General features: G+C 38.2%; 1 protein-coding gene across 2 annotated transcripts in view; it reads left to right on the forward strand.

Annotated features, from left to right (window-relative positions):
- The window catches only part of TNPO3 (transportin 3), an 83,633-nt gene that overhangs the window by 65,689 nt on the left and 3,025 nt on the right, over window positions 1-14,919 (forward strand). For both annotated transcript variants that reach the window (XM_059074429.2, XM_067042212.1), the window contains 2 exons: window positions 1,074-1,241; window positions 7,030-7,142. In XM_059074429.2, coding sequence (XP_058930412.1) covers window positions 1,074-1,241; window positions 7,030-7,142 — 281 coding nt within the window. The remainder of the gene's footprint in view (window positions 1-1,073; window positions 1,242-7,029; window positions 7,143-14,919) is intronic.

A 14,919-nucleotide genomic window follows, 5' to 3' on the forward strand; every position in this document is an offset into this window, starting at 1 on the left:
GGAAAATCTAACTGGGGTATAAATCATAATCAGAGAAAGTCAGGATAGTACTAAGTATACTAGTGGACACTTAAGAGACCTTTTTGGCTGGAGTAGTAAAGTGGTTCACAAAATTTTCAAAGGTAGGTTTGACTAGATGTGGAGTAGAATTGAAGGTAAGGGAGAGCAGTGAAGAATTAAGTATGTGACTAGGCTAATTACTGAAGAATTTTGACAGTAAAAAGAGAGAAGGAAAATAAAATAACTAGAAGTGAAAGGCCATTTAAAAGTTTTGTTTTTTTCAACATATTAGAAATATGTATATTCAAAGACTAAGAAGGAAGAAAGTAAGGTTTTTTTTGATAGAGATTAGATATCTGATAGAAGTCTTTTTCAGTTGCTTTTTAAAAAAGGAAATACAGATACTTTATTTTTTAACAGAAACAAAAGGTTAAGAAAATTGCTACCCTTAATCTCTAACCATTGTTTCTCTTCTGTGTTCTATTCATGAAAAACCTAAGGGTTGGGCTTTCCTGGTGGCGCAGTGGTTAAGAATCCGCCTGCCAATGCAGGGGACACGGGTTCGAGCCCTGGTCTGGGAAGATCCCACATGCCGCGGAGCAAGTAAGCCCGTGCGCCACAACTACTGAGCCTTCGCTCTAGAGCCCGAGTGCCACAACTACTGAGGCCTGCGCGCCTAGAGCCCGTGCTCCACAGCAAGAGAAGCCACCGCAATGAGAAGCCTGCACACCACAACAAAGAGAAGACCCCGCTTGCTGTGCAACTAGAGAAAGCCCTCATGCAGCAATGAAGACCCAATGCAAAAATAAAATAAATAAATTTATTTTAAAAAAAAACAAAACTTAAAAAACCCTGATGTTTAAGGTTAATCTCATCTGAAGCCCATGCCCATTCCATGAAACTAAACTCTTAATATTTTCTTCCTGGTGACAGAACATTTAGTGGACCTTGTGAATCCAGCTGTTATATATACTTTCTTCCCCGGGAAAGAGAGATTACTAGACTAAAGGGGAAACAGTACTTGCTCTTTGGAAAGTTGAAATTAGAATTTTCCTGTTCCTGTTTTCTTACAGCATGAAGAAGACTTTGAATTACGGAAAGAACTGATTGGACAGGTGATGAACCAGCTTGGACAGCAACTTGTAAGCCAGCTGCTTCACACGTGCTGCTTCTGTCTCCCCCCATACACCCTACCAGATGTGGCTGAAGTGCTCTGGGAGATCATGCAGGTTGACAGACCGGTAAGATTGTTTTCATAATCTTTTTAAAGGGTTAGGGTTAGGGTTAGTCCCTAACCCTAACAAGTCCTAAACAGTTCCTTGAGAGGCTGACTATAACTTTTTTTTTTTTTTCTGACTATAATTTTGAAACCAGTCCTGTTGTATGTTCGTGGAACCTGATTTAGGTATATTGCTAAGTTTAATTGTTAAATGAAAGGGCCTATAGAAGGGTTCTTGAAAATATGTTTGTGTCACTGTCATAGGGTTTATTTATTACCAAAAGTGAATACTAAGTATTGAATTCAGCTATGTGGCTGGCCAGTGGGAAATTTGTTCACTTGTGAGAGATGCCCATATTACAGGTTATTCAAGAAGTGTTAATTCATTTCAGGTTCCTTAAATAGCACTATATGGTTCCTTGGTAATAAATCTAGCCAGAGCATTTGGAGGCATATGCATATAAAACTAGCCTACAATCTGTAGCTGGATTTGTTTCCCCCTTTGGATTTATTTATATCCTGTTTCAATTCTTGAACCAGGTTCTTTATCACCTGAGCATGCAAGTTTTTTTTTAGGCTATCCAGTAATGTCCAACTAATTTTAGTACCGGGCCACATGATTATAAATCAGGTTGTGTGTACTACATGAAAGTTTTGAGCATAATGGTAGCATGTAGTGTATAGCCTGTAAATTTTTTTTTAATGAGGTTTATAATTTGTAATATTAATATAGAAGGCAGTTCAGAAAAGTACACAGTTGGACCTAACGTGAGCTGACTTGATTGAACCACAGAAATCCAGATACATAAGTATCTTATAACTTTTAAGTCCATGTACATCTTAATGTTATCTCCTATTTTATATCACTGATTGCAGTTCTTAGCCTCAATTTCAGCAGTTTCACAAAAAAAGAGTACACTTTCACTCTTAGACCCTAATGTTACTGAGGCAAAAGTTCTGCCTAGTCTTGGATTTGTGTGTTCATCTCCAAAATTCAATGATTAGTGAAAATTGTCTTAGGCATATGCATTACTTGATCGTTAGCTCGCTCAGATGAAAAACAGTCACATGTAGGGTAGATGGTAGATGTGTAATGGATTTCTAACATTTTCTCTAGGTTTCTACTTCAGAAACAGCCCCATGAACCTTAACTTTTTTTTTTTTTTTTAATTATTTATTTGGTTGCTCCAGGTCTTAGTTGTGGCAGACGGGCTCCTTAGTTGCAGCATGCAAACTCTTGGTTGCGGTATGCATGTGGGATCTAGTTCCCTGACCAGGGATAGAACCCGGGCCCCCTGCATTGGGAGCGTGGAGTCTTAACCACAGCACCACCAGGGAAGTCCCCTCCATGAACCTTAATTCTTACTCATCAAACTCTGTGAGGCTTCTGTGTGACTTTGGTTTCATCAAATAGCTCTGCAGTTGTTCCATTAGCTCAAGTGCTTCAGGAATGAATAGTACCTGTAGTTCCCTTGCTGGCTCTTCACGACTCCTGTTCCATTTCAATCTAATACAGTAGTATTTTTTGTTTTTCTAAAAAGTATTCTGTGAACCCCTGGGGACCAACAAGTTTATTCCAAATGTTATTGATAAGAGAAATAAAATTTCCATACTCTTACTTTTAAATAAATATACTTGGTTTCCAGGTAACAAAAAACTTATTATGTACATTTAACCTTACAAAAAATTTTGGATTTGTAAGCATACAGGTAAGGGCTAAAGAAGAAAATAAGATTAGCAATTTGGGACAGGAACAGAAACCAAGTAGCCCTGTGCTCTTCAGTTTACTGTGTACCCACTGAATTGCTAAATAATTTTAAAGTGATTGTTAAAATAGATAACGAACAAGGACCTACTGTATAGCACAGGGAACTCTACTCAATATTCTGTAATAACCTAAATTGGAAAAGAATTTGAAAAAGAATAGATACATGTATATGTATAACTGAATCACTTTGCTGTACACCTGAAACTAACACAACGTTGTTAATCAACTATACTCCAATGTAAAATAAAAAAATTTTTTTTAAAGTGGTTTTCTATAGACACCAACTTAAAACTGAGGTTTTTTTTTAGGGTTGACTTTGCATTTATTTATATATTTTTAACATCTTTATTTGAGTATAACTGTTTTACAATAGTATGTTAGTTTCTCCTTTACAACAAAGTGAATCAGTTATACATATACATATGTTCCCATAACTCTTCCCTCTTTTGTCACCCTCCCTATCCCACCCCTCTAGGTGGTCACAAAGCACAGAGGTGAACTCCCTGTGCTATGCTGCAGCTTCCCACTAGCTATCTAATTTACATTTGGTAGTGTGTATATGTCCCTGCCACTCTCTCACATCGTCACAGCTTACCCTTCCCCCTCCCCATATCCTCAAGTCCATGCTCTAGTAGGTCTGTTAAAACTGAGTTTTTGTATAGGAACTCTTACATAAATTTAGGTTGTCTGTATGCTGTAAACTGATTGAAATAGTAACTAAGGATATAAGTCTGAAGAAAATTAACATTGTTGAGCACATTCTCAATCATACATTTTCAAAGTTCAACACAGATTCTTCAGTAGAAGATGACGTACCAGCTTTGTCTCTTGACTTGAATATTTTGAGAAATAATTGATCTACATCAGTGTGTAAGTTTAAGACATACAGCATAATGGTTTGATTTACATATATTGTGAAGTGGTTACCACAGTAGGTTCAGCTAACATTCATCTTCTCCTGTGGACACAATAAAAAGAAAAGAAGGAAAAAAATTTTCTCCTGTTGTTGAAAACTCATAGGATTTACTTACTTAACTTGTTCTTATTTATCTTATAACTGGAAGTTTGACCTTTTGACCATTGCCTCCAGTTTCTCTCCCCGCACTTTTTGCCTCTGGTAAACACAAGTCTGATTTCTTTTTCTATGAGTTTTGTTTTGTTTTTCTAGATTCCACATATAAGTGAGATCACACAGTATTTGTCTTTCTCTGTCTAACTTATTTTGCTTACTATAATGCCTTTAAGGTCATCCATTTTGTCAGAAATGGTAGGATTTCCTAATTTTTTTAAAAAATTAATTTTTTATTTATTTTGGCTACGTTGCCTCTTCGTTGCTGCATGTGGACTTTCTCTAGCTGCAGTGAGCGGGGGCTATTCTTTGTTGTGGTGCGCAGGCTTCTCATTGCAGTGGCTTCTCTTGTCGTGGAGCACAGTCTCTAGGCTCACAGGCTTCAGTAAGTTGTGGCTCGCAGGCTCTAAAGCACAGGCTCAGTAGTTGTGGTGCATGGGCTTAGTTGCTCTGTGGCATGTGGGATCTTCCCGGATCAGGGCTCGAACCCATGTCCTCTGCATTGGCAAGTGGATTCTTAACCACTGAGCCACCAGGGAAGCCCAGGATTTCCTCGTTTTTTATGGTTGAATAATAATATCCATTGTGTGTACCACATACTGCAACTTCTTTATCCATTCATCCATCCATGGACACTTAGGTTGTTTCCATGTCTTGGCTACTGTATATAATGCTCCTGTGAACATGGGGTGTAGATATCTTTTCAAGTTAGTGTTTTTGTTTCCCTTGGATATATCCCAGTAGAATTGCTGGATCATATGGTATATATATTTAATTTTTTGAGGATCCTCCAAACTGTTTTCCATAGTGGTGGTATCAATTTACAATCCTACCAACAGTGTACAAGAGTTCTCTTTTCTCCATACCCATGCCAGCACTTGTTATCTCTTATCTTTTTTATCATGACCATTCTAACAGGTGTTAAGATGATATCTCTTTATAGTTTTTTTTTTTTTAATTTTTTTATTATTATTATTATTTTTGTGGTACGCGGGCCTCTCACTGTTGTGGCCTCTCCCGTTGCGGAGCACAGGCTCCGGACACGCAGGCTCAGTGGCCACGGCTCACGGCCCAGCCGCTCCGCAGCATGTGGGATCTTCCCGGACCAGGGCACGAACCCGTGTCCCCTGCATTGGCAGGCGGATTCTCAACCACTGCGCCACCAGGGAAGCCCTCTTTATAGTTTTAATTTGCTTTTATTTCAGGTACCTGTTGGCCTTTCGTATTTCTTCTTTGGAGAAACATTTATTGAGGTCCTTTGCCCATTTTTAAATTGAATTATTTCGCTTTTTGCTAGACTGGTATGGGTTCTTTATGTATTTTAGATACTAACCTCTTATCAGGTGTATGGTTTGCAAATATTTTTTCCCATTCCTTAGGTTGTCTTTTTACTTTGTTGATGGTTTCTTTTGCTGTGCAGAAGCTTTTAGATTGATGTAGTTTCACTTGTTTATTTTTATTTTGCTGGTTGTGCTTTAGGTGTCATGGCCAAAAAAAATCATTATCAAGACCCATGTCAGAATGCTTTAGGTCTTTGAATTCTTCTGGGAGTTTCATGGTTTCAGGTCTTACGTTTAGTCTTTAATCCATTTTGAGTTACTTTTTGTGAGTGGTGAAAGGCATGAGTCCAGTTTCTTTCTTCTACATGCGAGTATGCAATTATCCCAGCACTATTTATTGAAAAGGCTGTCATTTCTACATTGGGTATTCTCATCTCCTTTGTCAAATATTAGTTGACGTATATAGTTTAGTTTCTTACTGTTTTTGTTTTGGGGGATACTTATAGTTAACTCATGGGTCGTTTGGATGCCAAAGCTTTGTCAGTTAAGGTTTCATTCATGCTGTTTGCCTCTGCTTGTTTTTGTCTGAGTAGAATGTTGTCTTCTACTCAGAAGGGGCAACACTTGGAGAATTATGCAGTACTTTTTAAGCATTTATAGTGGAGTATTTACTTTTGCTCTAGTCTATTGTGTTCATAAATTAACAATGGGAAAACACATAATGTAAAAAATTTAGGTATAAAAAAGTTATTTTACAACTGAAAACTGTGACCAAGGCATACATCCTACTTAAGAAATGCATGAAGAAAAATTAGAGCTTTTTCAAAGAATAACAATTCAAATTAAAATAACCCAGAGGAAGTCTCTAGAATTTTGATTTTTAAGTTTGAAGAGGAAGGGGAGTGGGAGCAAACAGTTTTTGTACACATGAAAGATATAAAGAGACTATACTCAGATGTAAGTAAATTGTTTTAAAGAGCAACAAGAGGGACTTCCCTGGTGGTCCAGTGGTTAAGACTCCATCCACACTTCCATTGCAAGGGGCATGGGTTCCATCCCTGGTCAGGGAACTAAGATCTTGCATGCCGTGTGGCCAAAAAATTAAAAAAGCAATAAGAGTGAGCAAAAACAAAAAGAATTTTCTAACCCACAGAACAGGCAGGCATCACAAAGGAACTGACTAGATATGACTCCTACTGAGAGAGGTGACCTTAAAATCCTTAAGATTCTGGATTCATATTATGTGTATACACTTTTTAAAATGTTTACTTACTATATACTTTTTGTCCCTGCTCTTTTTGGTACCTGAACTTTTGCTTTGGATTGCCTTTGATCTCTAAGCTCAAGAGTTTCTGGCAGCTGTTTAATTTTTAAAATATTACATAAGTTTAATGACAGAAACAGAACAACAGCTTTATCCAGAAGCGACTTCACTTCCAAGGTTGAAAGGCTCTGTCTGAAATGATGCCTGCTGCCCCCTTGAAGGGAGTCTAGGCATGCCTTTGTAGGCTGTTCCAACCCCCAGTGGTTTGGAAGGCCAGAAATAGTACTTCTGTTAAGTCCTTTACTTGCTTCCAAGTTTGGGGAGCTAATGCTACTAAGGAAAACCTGTGGGTTTTCGTTATCACCTGTAGGATCTCAGTTGAGTAAGCCCTGCCTTCTTTTAAAACGCTTCTTCCTCTTCTTTGTACAGACTTTTTGTCGATGGTTAGAGAATTCCTTGAAAGGTTTGCCAAAGGAGACAACCGTGGGAGCTGTCACAGTGACACACAAACAACTTACAGATTTCCACAAACAAGTCACTAGGTGAGTGATGATCAGCAGCAGGGGTATGCAGAAAAAATATCTTTGTTTCTTATACCACCTTAGTTATAGATATACCCAGGAGTATTTTTTTGTGTGTCTTTGTAAATTCAAAGTTTTGTGTCTCTTTAGCCTTGAATTGCACAAATTGGCATTGGAGACCAATCTGGAGGAAAGTATCACCATGCTGTACATGTGTGCCTCAGTTTTTTGTTTTGTTTTTTTTGTTGTTGTTGTTGTTGTTTTGTGGTACACGGGCCTCTCACTGTTGTGGCCTCTCCCGTTGCGGAGCACAGGCTCTGGATGCGCAGGCTCAGCGGCCATGGCTCACAGGCCCAGCCATTCCGTGGCATGTGGGATCTTCCTGGACCGGGGCACGAACCCGTGTCCCCTGCATCGGCAGGCGGATTCTCAACCACTGCACCACCAGGGAAGCCCTGCCTCAGTTTTGGTGTACAAATGTATTATACATATCCTGATGTTCTTCCAAAAGAACAGTGCATTGAACAACCCACTACCCTTCAGGAAATCTGTCTGTATCTTTTTAAAATCCTTCCCAGTTCTTATCTGTATTCAGGGATCAAGAATGCAGGTGTCTGAATAGGTGAAGCATTGGTTGTAAAATATTATAGAGTGATGTGGACTGCAGTGAATTAGGAAATTTTTGCTGTGCCTAAAGATATTCAAATTCTAATTTAATTCAGGCCAACCAAAACATCTCTCTGGGATGCATTAGCCACTTGCTTACAGCTTAGTTAAAATGTTATGTTGTACATGTGTGGGTGTGTTTTTTTTTTTTTTTTTACTGTAAACATAATAAACATTTTAAATATACCTACATAGTCTTCCTAATTACAGTTTTATAGCTATAAGGTGTTGATTGATCTCCTGACAGTGCCTCTATTAATTTTCATTTTTTCAGTATTATGGATAATATTGAATGTCTGGCCTTTTCCTTCTTTTGATTATTTTCCTTAAAATGCAATCACTGAATCAGAAGTTATGAGATTTTTATGGTCCTTGATAGTATTAATGACAGCAACTTAAATTGGATTTTGTAACTGTATGTTACCTTCCCCTGATATTCCTTTTTCTATGTAGTCTTTAGAATTTTGACTAAATTTTAGGCAATGACTTATATTCATACAATTGTGGAACGATTTATAGGCCCAAGAATGAGTTGTTGCAGTGAGCTTGGTAATGGTGAAAAAGAAGAAGGGAAAAAAATGCATGTGGTGATACAGAAAAATTTATAAGATATATTATAAAGGGAAAAAAATAACAATTTTGTATAACCCAACTTGCACTTAAAATTTTTTTTAATTTTTAATTTTGATAAAATACATGCAAAATTTACTGTCTTAACCTTTTTTAAAAAAACATTTTTAAGTGAACTGCTCAGTAGTGTTAAGTACATTCACATTGTTGTGGGATTAATCGCCAGAACTTTTTCATCTTGCAAAACTGAAAGTGTACTTATTAAACAACTCCCCATATCTCCCTCCCTCCAGCTGCTAGCAACCATCATTCTACTTTCTAAGTTTGACTATTCTAGATACCTCATATAAGTGAAATCATACAGTTTTAGTCCTTCTGTGAGGGACTTAGCATAATGTCCTTAAGGTTCACTCATGTTGTAGCAGGTATCAGAATTTCCTTCCTTTCAAAGGCTGAATAACACTCCATTGTAGGTATATATCCTATCTTATTTATCCATTCATCCTTTGATGGACATTTGCTTGATTCTGCCTCTTGGCTATTGTGAATAATGCTGCTATGAACATGAGTGTACAAATGTCACTTCAAGACCCCGCTTTCAGTTCTTTTGGATATATACCGAGAAGTGGAATTGCTGGATTACATGGCAGTTCTATGTTTAATTTTTTTTGCAGAACTGCCATACTGTTTTCCATAGCAGCTATACCAGTTTGCATTCCCACCAATGGTGCACAAGGTTCTAATTTCTCCATATCTATTTTATTTTTGTTGCCTGTGCTTTTGCTGTTACATTTAAGAAATCATTACAAAGTATAATATGAAGCTTTTTCCCTATGTTTTCTTCTGAAAGTTTTATAGTTTTTGGTCTTACATTTATGTCTTTGATCCATTTTGAGATCATTTTTGTATGTGATGTATGTTAAGGGTCTGACTTCATCCTTTTGCCCTTCTCCCTGCACTGTCCTTTTTTCATTGAATGGTCTTGGTACCCTTATTGAAAAATCATTTGACCATATATGTAAGTAATTTATTTCTGGGCTCTCTATTCTATCCCAGTGGTCTATGTATCTGTCTTTATGTCAGTCCCATACTGTTTTGATTATTATGGCTTTGTAATAAGTTTTGAAATTGGTAAATTGAGAACTCCAGCTTTTTTCTTTTTCAAGAGTATTTTGGCTATTCGGAGTCCTTCGAGATTTCATATGAATTTTTTTTTTCACTCTAATCCTAGGTTTATTCAACACAGTCCTTTTACTATACACAACAAAGTGCAAACACGACATTATCTAAAATGCTACAAAGTTACAAAACTCAAAACAGAAAATTTATAGTACTGACTATACAATAAAAGCTAAAAAAGCAATGTACACGTTGCCAAGGTAACTGCATGACCACAGTGAATACCAGCACAACTGGGAGAACTGTGTTCATATAAATTTTAGGATAGGTTTTTCTATTTCCACAAAAAAATGTCATTGGGATTTTTGACTGGGATTACATTGAATCTGATCACTTTGTATAGTATTGACACCTTTAATAATATTAGGCTTTCCAGTGCATGAACATGAGATGTTCTTCCATTTATTGGTATCTTTAATTTCTTTCAGCAACATTTTATAGCTTAAGTATTTTATTCTTTTTGATGCTGTTGTAAATGAACCAACTTGTTCTTTTAAAAGCTGTTCTATTATATGTGATATATATATGCAAGCTACTTTATTATGAATAGTAAATTTCTGGAAAGATATATAACTAGAACTTTTCATTTCGTAACTGTGCTATTTGCATTTTTTTCATGAGCATGGTATGCTTTTACAATTAAAGCCAGACCTAGTTTTTATTTTATTTTATTTTATTTTATTTTTGTGGTACACGGGCCTCTCACTGTTGTGGCCTCTCCCGTTGCGGAGCACAGGCTCTGGATGCGCAGGCTCAGTGGCCATGGCTCACGGGCCCAGCCACTCCGCGGCATGTGGGATCTTCTTGGACCGGGGCACGAACCCGTGTCCCCTGCATCGGCAGGCGGATTCTCAACCACTGCGCCACCAGGGAAGCCCCCAGACCTAGTTTTTAAAAGGGAGAGAAAATTAAATGCTAATCTTTTTTTTCTGAGAATTGATTTCTTGTCACTCTCCAAAATGGTTTACTTTCTTATTCCCAAGAGTTTTCAATAATTCTGTTAATGGTAAAATCCCAAATCTTTTGAGTGCTGTTTTTTTGTAGTTTACTAAGTGGCCTAACTTCATGTCCCGGAAGTAACTGACTTTGAGCCATAGATAAAGTGACATGTATGACTTTAAAGTAGCATGTGACTGCCTTCATGACACATTTTGCCAAAAGAGGGGATTTCCCCTCTACTAGGTAGGCATATATTTATTGGGATGACTTTAAAAAACTATTTTATCTTTTTTTACTATGAATCTTCCCAGTAGAAGTAGTATTCTACCTACAAACTGTCTCAGGGGAAAGAAGTATAACAGTTGCTTCTCCCTGCTTCTGTTTTGCTCTATTTTATCTAGTGTTGTTCATTAGAAGGGCAGGATCATATTGACTCTAGATTAGAGCGAATGAGAGCCTGGGGAGAACCCTCAAAGGAGGACTGGGCTTAGAGTCAAGGCTGTTGGTTTGAATCTTGCCACTTACTGTTACTTTGCAGCTTATTTATCTGTAAGATAGGGTTAATAATACCTATCTCATAGGGTTATTGTGAAATACCAAGTGGAAATTTAAAGACGATCTGGTACATAGTAGGTGATCAGTGAATGTTAACTTTTTTCTTGGAGAAGAACCTGCCAGAATGTCATTACATACTTGCAAAACTAGCTAGAGCATGTCTCCTTCAGCTCTAAGGCAACCACCCACACATTCTGGAATAAGTTTCCACCAAGCTCATATTTCCTCATCCAGGCTAATATATGACAGGTAGAAACAAAGTGTAAGTCTGAAATAAAAGTCATGGACATTCCATAGTGTAAGGAAAATCTTGAGGCTAGGAAAATGAATCCAAATAATGTATTGCTTTGAGCAAAAATATCTGTGATATTTGTCCTGTGATATGGGAAAATAAGGTATTTACCATCCTGGCCTACTTGATCTCTTACTGCTAAACAAGTTTTGCAGCTCCTCCTGTAGTAGGCTGTGCCATAATGGTGGGAAATGAACAGAAGTAAGAGGTAATGTTGAGGTGCTAGAGAAAGGATTTGAGATTGCTCAGCTCCTCTTAGTAATTCTCTTTCTCTGGCATGTGTATTGCCGTTGAACCTTCTGTTCCATGCATGACTCAGTCTCCCTTTCAGTTTTAAGGTCCTGTTACTCCTGCCTCAACATGCTACTTTGTTTGCCATCCTAGCAGGGAGGGTAAACTGGTTCAGTGTCATTTCAGCAAGTCCAAGCCTGTTTCTCAAATGGTACTGGTAATTAATTCATTCCCTGGCATTTTTAGTTGGCTAACTTGAAGAAAGCTGGAATTTTTCATTCTGAAATATCATTCTTGCTTTCCAAATACCACTAATTATGTCTAGAAGAAATTTTGCCATCATTTCCCATTTTTCTGTCTTGGTATTTATTCTGTGACCATCACTTGCATGAGGATCTCAAGGTCAAAAGACATGCATAGGGAGCATTGACACTAGAATGGGCCAGTATGGGGGTGTCTTCTTGCTGAAGTCATTAGTTAGAGCTTGGTTACTCTCCGTTATGCACATCAGATGAAAAGGGCTGCATTTCTCAGTGCACCACTAGGATTACGGGGCTTGAGGAATAGTGACCATAAAATTACTCAAAAGGATAGTGGAAGGCTCCTAGGCATATATCTGGAGAAAACCATAATTCGAAAAGATACATGCACCCCAATACATGCAATAGTGCAGTAGTTCATAGGACCGCTATTTACAATAGCCAAGACACGGAAGCCACCTAAATGTCCATGTAAAGATGAATGGATAAAGATGTGATCTATACTCAATAGAGTATTACGCAGCCATAAAAAGGAATGAAATAATGCCATTTGCAGCAACATGGATAGACCTAGGAATTATCATACTAAGTAAGTCAGAAAGAGAAAAACAAATACCATATGATATCACCTATGTGTGGAATCTAATGACACAAATGAACTTAATTACAAAACAGAAACAGACTCACAGACATAGAGAACAAACTTATGATTACCAAAGGGGAAAGGGATCAAGGAGGGATAAATTACTAACATAGCATTGTAAATCAACTATACTTGGATTATTTAAACATTTTTTTTTAAGTATAGGAAAGATTGGTATGGTGGGACTAGAAGCCAGAAAATAGAACCTACAAAAATACTGGCAGTTTTGAATGAATGAGTGAATATAAATAAATAAGTGTAAATGAATATAAAAACAACCCAGAAATATTAAGTGCCAGGAGGACTGAGGCAGAAACAGAAAATAGTTCTAGTTTTTAAGGAGGTTTGTTTGTTTGTTTGTTTGTTTAAAAATCCATTTCTTTGGGCTTAATCACCAGGGACACTTAAGTTAAACATTTGGCTAAAGCGCTTGACACCAGAGCAGTTGCTGATAGGATTGGGAGCAGAAGCTGAGTTGATTCGAGAGATTGTGGCCTATCGCTCATTTCACCATGTCTCATCACAGTTCTCCTGTACTTGAATTTTGGTTTTAGTACTTTTTCTCATGTTATGAAAGAGGCTAAGAGTGGAGTTATCATTTCTCTTCCAGATTTAACCATGATCTCTGGTTGAAGAAGGGTAGTATTGAACATGTAAGGCATTAAGATAGCAAAAGAATCTTGAGTCTCCAGCATATCCTAAGTTTATCTCTTTCCTGTCATCTTAGTCCCTTATAATAATACACCACACAGTGACTTCTCTGGGGTTACGTATCTTCCTCCTTCATGACACTGGGAAGCAGGAGTGATCGGGCTCACTCACCAAGGCTGCCTCCTTATAGTCAGTATTGATTTGGAAATAGAGAAATGCGATGCTTTTATTGAGGTGTGTTAAATTCACAGAGCAAATGGCAGAATTCCAATAAAACTAGAAGACCTTCTTTACTTTCCTTACATTTTTAGGATGGAGGGAGACTAGAAGAAAGCCTCTGTTGAATCAAGTCCTAGAGTCTAAATCAAGGTTCTTAGTGATGTTTCAGACCTTATAATAGCTGGGGAAATCCAGATGTAGGCTCTTAAGGAGATAGCTCTCATTACCTTCTTTTATGTTGAATCACTGTTAGTGATTCCCTCCCTGACCTTTAACCATTACAAGAAGGAGAGAGAGCTTTCTTCTGACATTGAATGCTCGGCTATAGGCTGTGCTCCCTGGGTTTTTCTGAGCCAAAGAGAGGGCCACAGAAGGGTGAGCATATTAGGATGTACTTTCTTTTCCACTGTTTTTAGCTTAGCCTCATGTTCAGTTACCAAAAACTATTATGAAGACTGACACAAAAGAATGAAGCTGGCATCAGCTGGTTTCTTGGTGACAATCTTAGATAAAGGAAGCCTTTTGAAAAAACAGGGTCAAATGAATATTGGGCTATTCATGCCACCTAGGCGTCTCGTTGCTTGCCTGAGGACCTAGACCTGCTTCCTCCTTCTCCCTTTCTTCATGCCTTAACCCTTTCCTCTCTCCTCTCCCTCCTCCTCCCACAGGAGGAAACCTTGAGCAGCCTGTTCAACTAGAAAATCGCTGATTGAGACTCACTTTCTGGACTGGGCTTTATAAACAAAATCTGCTCTTGGGAAAGAATGAGGAAACCAGGGTACCTAAGTTAGCTCAGCTCATAGAGTTAAAATGATCAACCTTAGGTGAATATGCTTGCTTGTTTACTTGGAGGGTTCTGGCTTTCTTTTATTTATGTCAGGGGCTTTAACCAGGTTTTGTTGTTTTCTTGGCCATGGGATTTTAGTTCCCCGGCCAGGGATCGAACCCGTGCCCCTTACAGTGGAAGCACAGAGTCTTTTTTTTTTTAATGGCTGCACTGGGTCTTTGTTGTTGTGCACGGGCTTTCTCTAGTTGTGGCGAGCAGAAGCTACTCTTCGTTGCAGCGCGCGGGCTTCTCATTGTGGTCGTTTATCTTGTGGCGTGCGGGCTTTAGAGCGCAGGCTCAGTAGTTGTGGTGCACGGGCTTAGTTGCTCCGCAGCATGTGGAATCTTCCCGGACCCGGGCTCGAACCCATGTCCCCTGCATTGGCAGGCGGATTCTTAACCACTGCGCCACCAGGGAAGTCTGAAGCGCAGAGTCTTAACCACTGGACTGCCAGGGAATAGCCTAGTTTTAATGTTGTAGCCTACATTTGTCAAATACTATTTTATTCACTGTTCTATTATCCTAAGCACTTTACATATAGGAATTGATTTAATCTTCAAAACATCATGGGGTAGATAATGGATGAGGAAACTGAGACAGATTGGCAACTTGCTCAAGGACACAGTGAAACCAAGATTCAGACCTAAGCAATTTTTCTCCAAAGCCCACTGTTTAAGAACCACACAGCTTATAATTATTCTCATGTACAATAGTTAATATTTACTCTTGAGTTACAGAAAGATTGAAAGCGGGGTCAAGAGATGATG

The sequence above is a fragment of the Kogia breviceps genome, chromosome 9, assembly GCF_026419965.1.
Source record: "Kogia breviceps isolate mKogBre1 chromosome 9, mKogBre1 haplotype 1, whole genome shotgun sequence".
NCBI classification, from domain to species: domain Eukaryota; kingdom Metazoa; phylum Chordata; class Mammalia; order Artiodactyla; family Physeteridae; genus Kogia; species Kogia breviceps.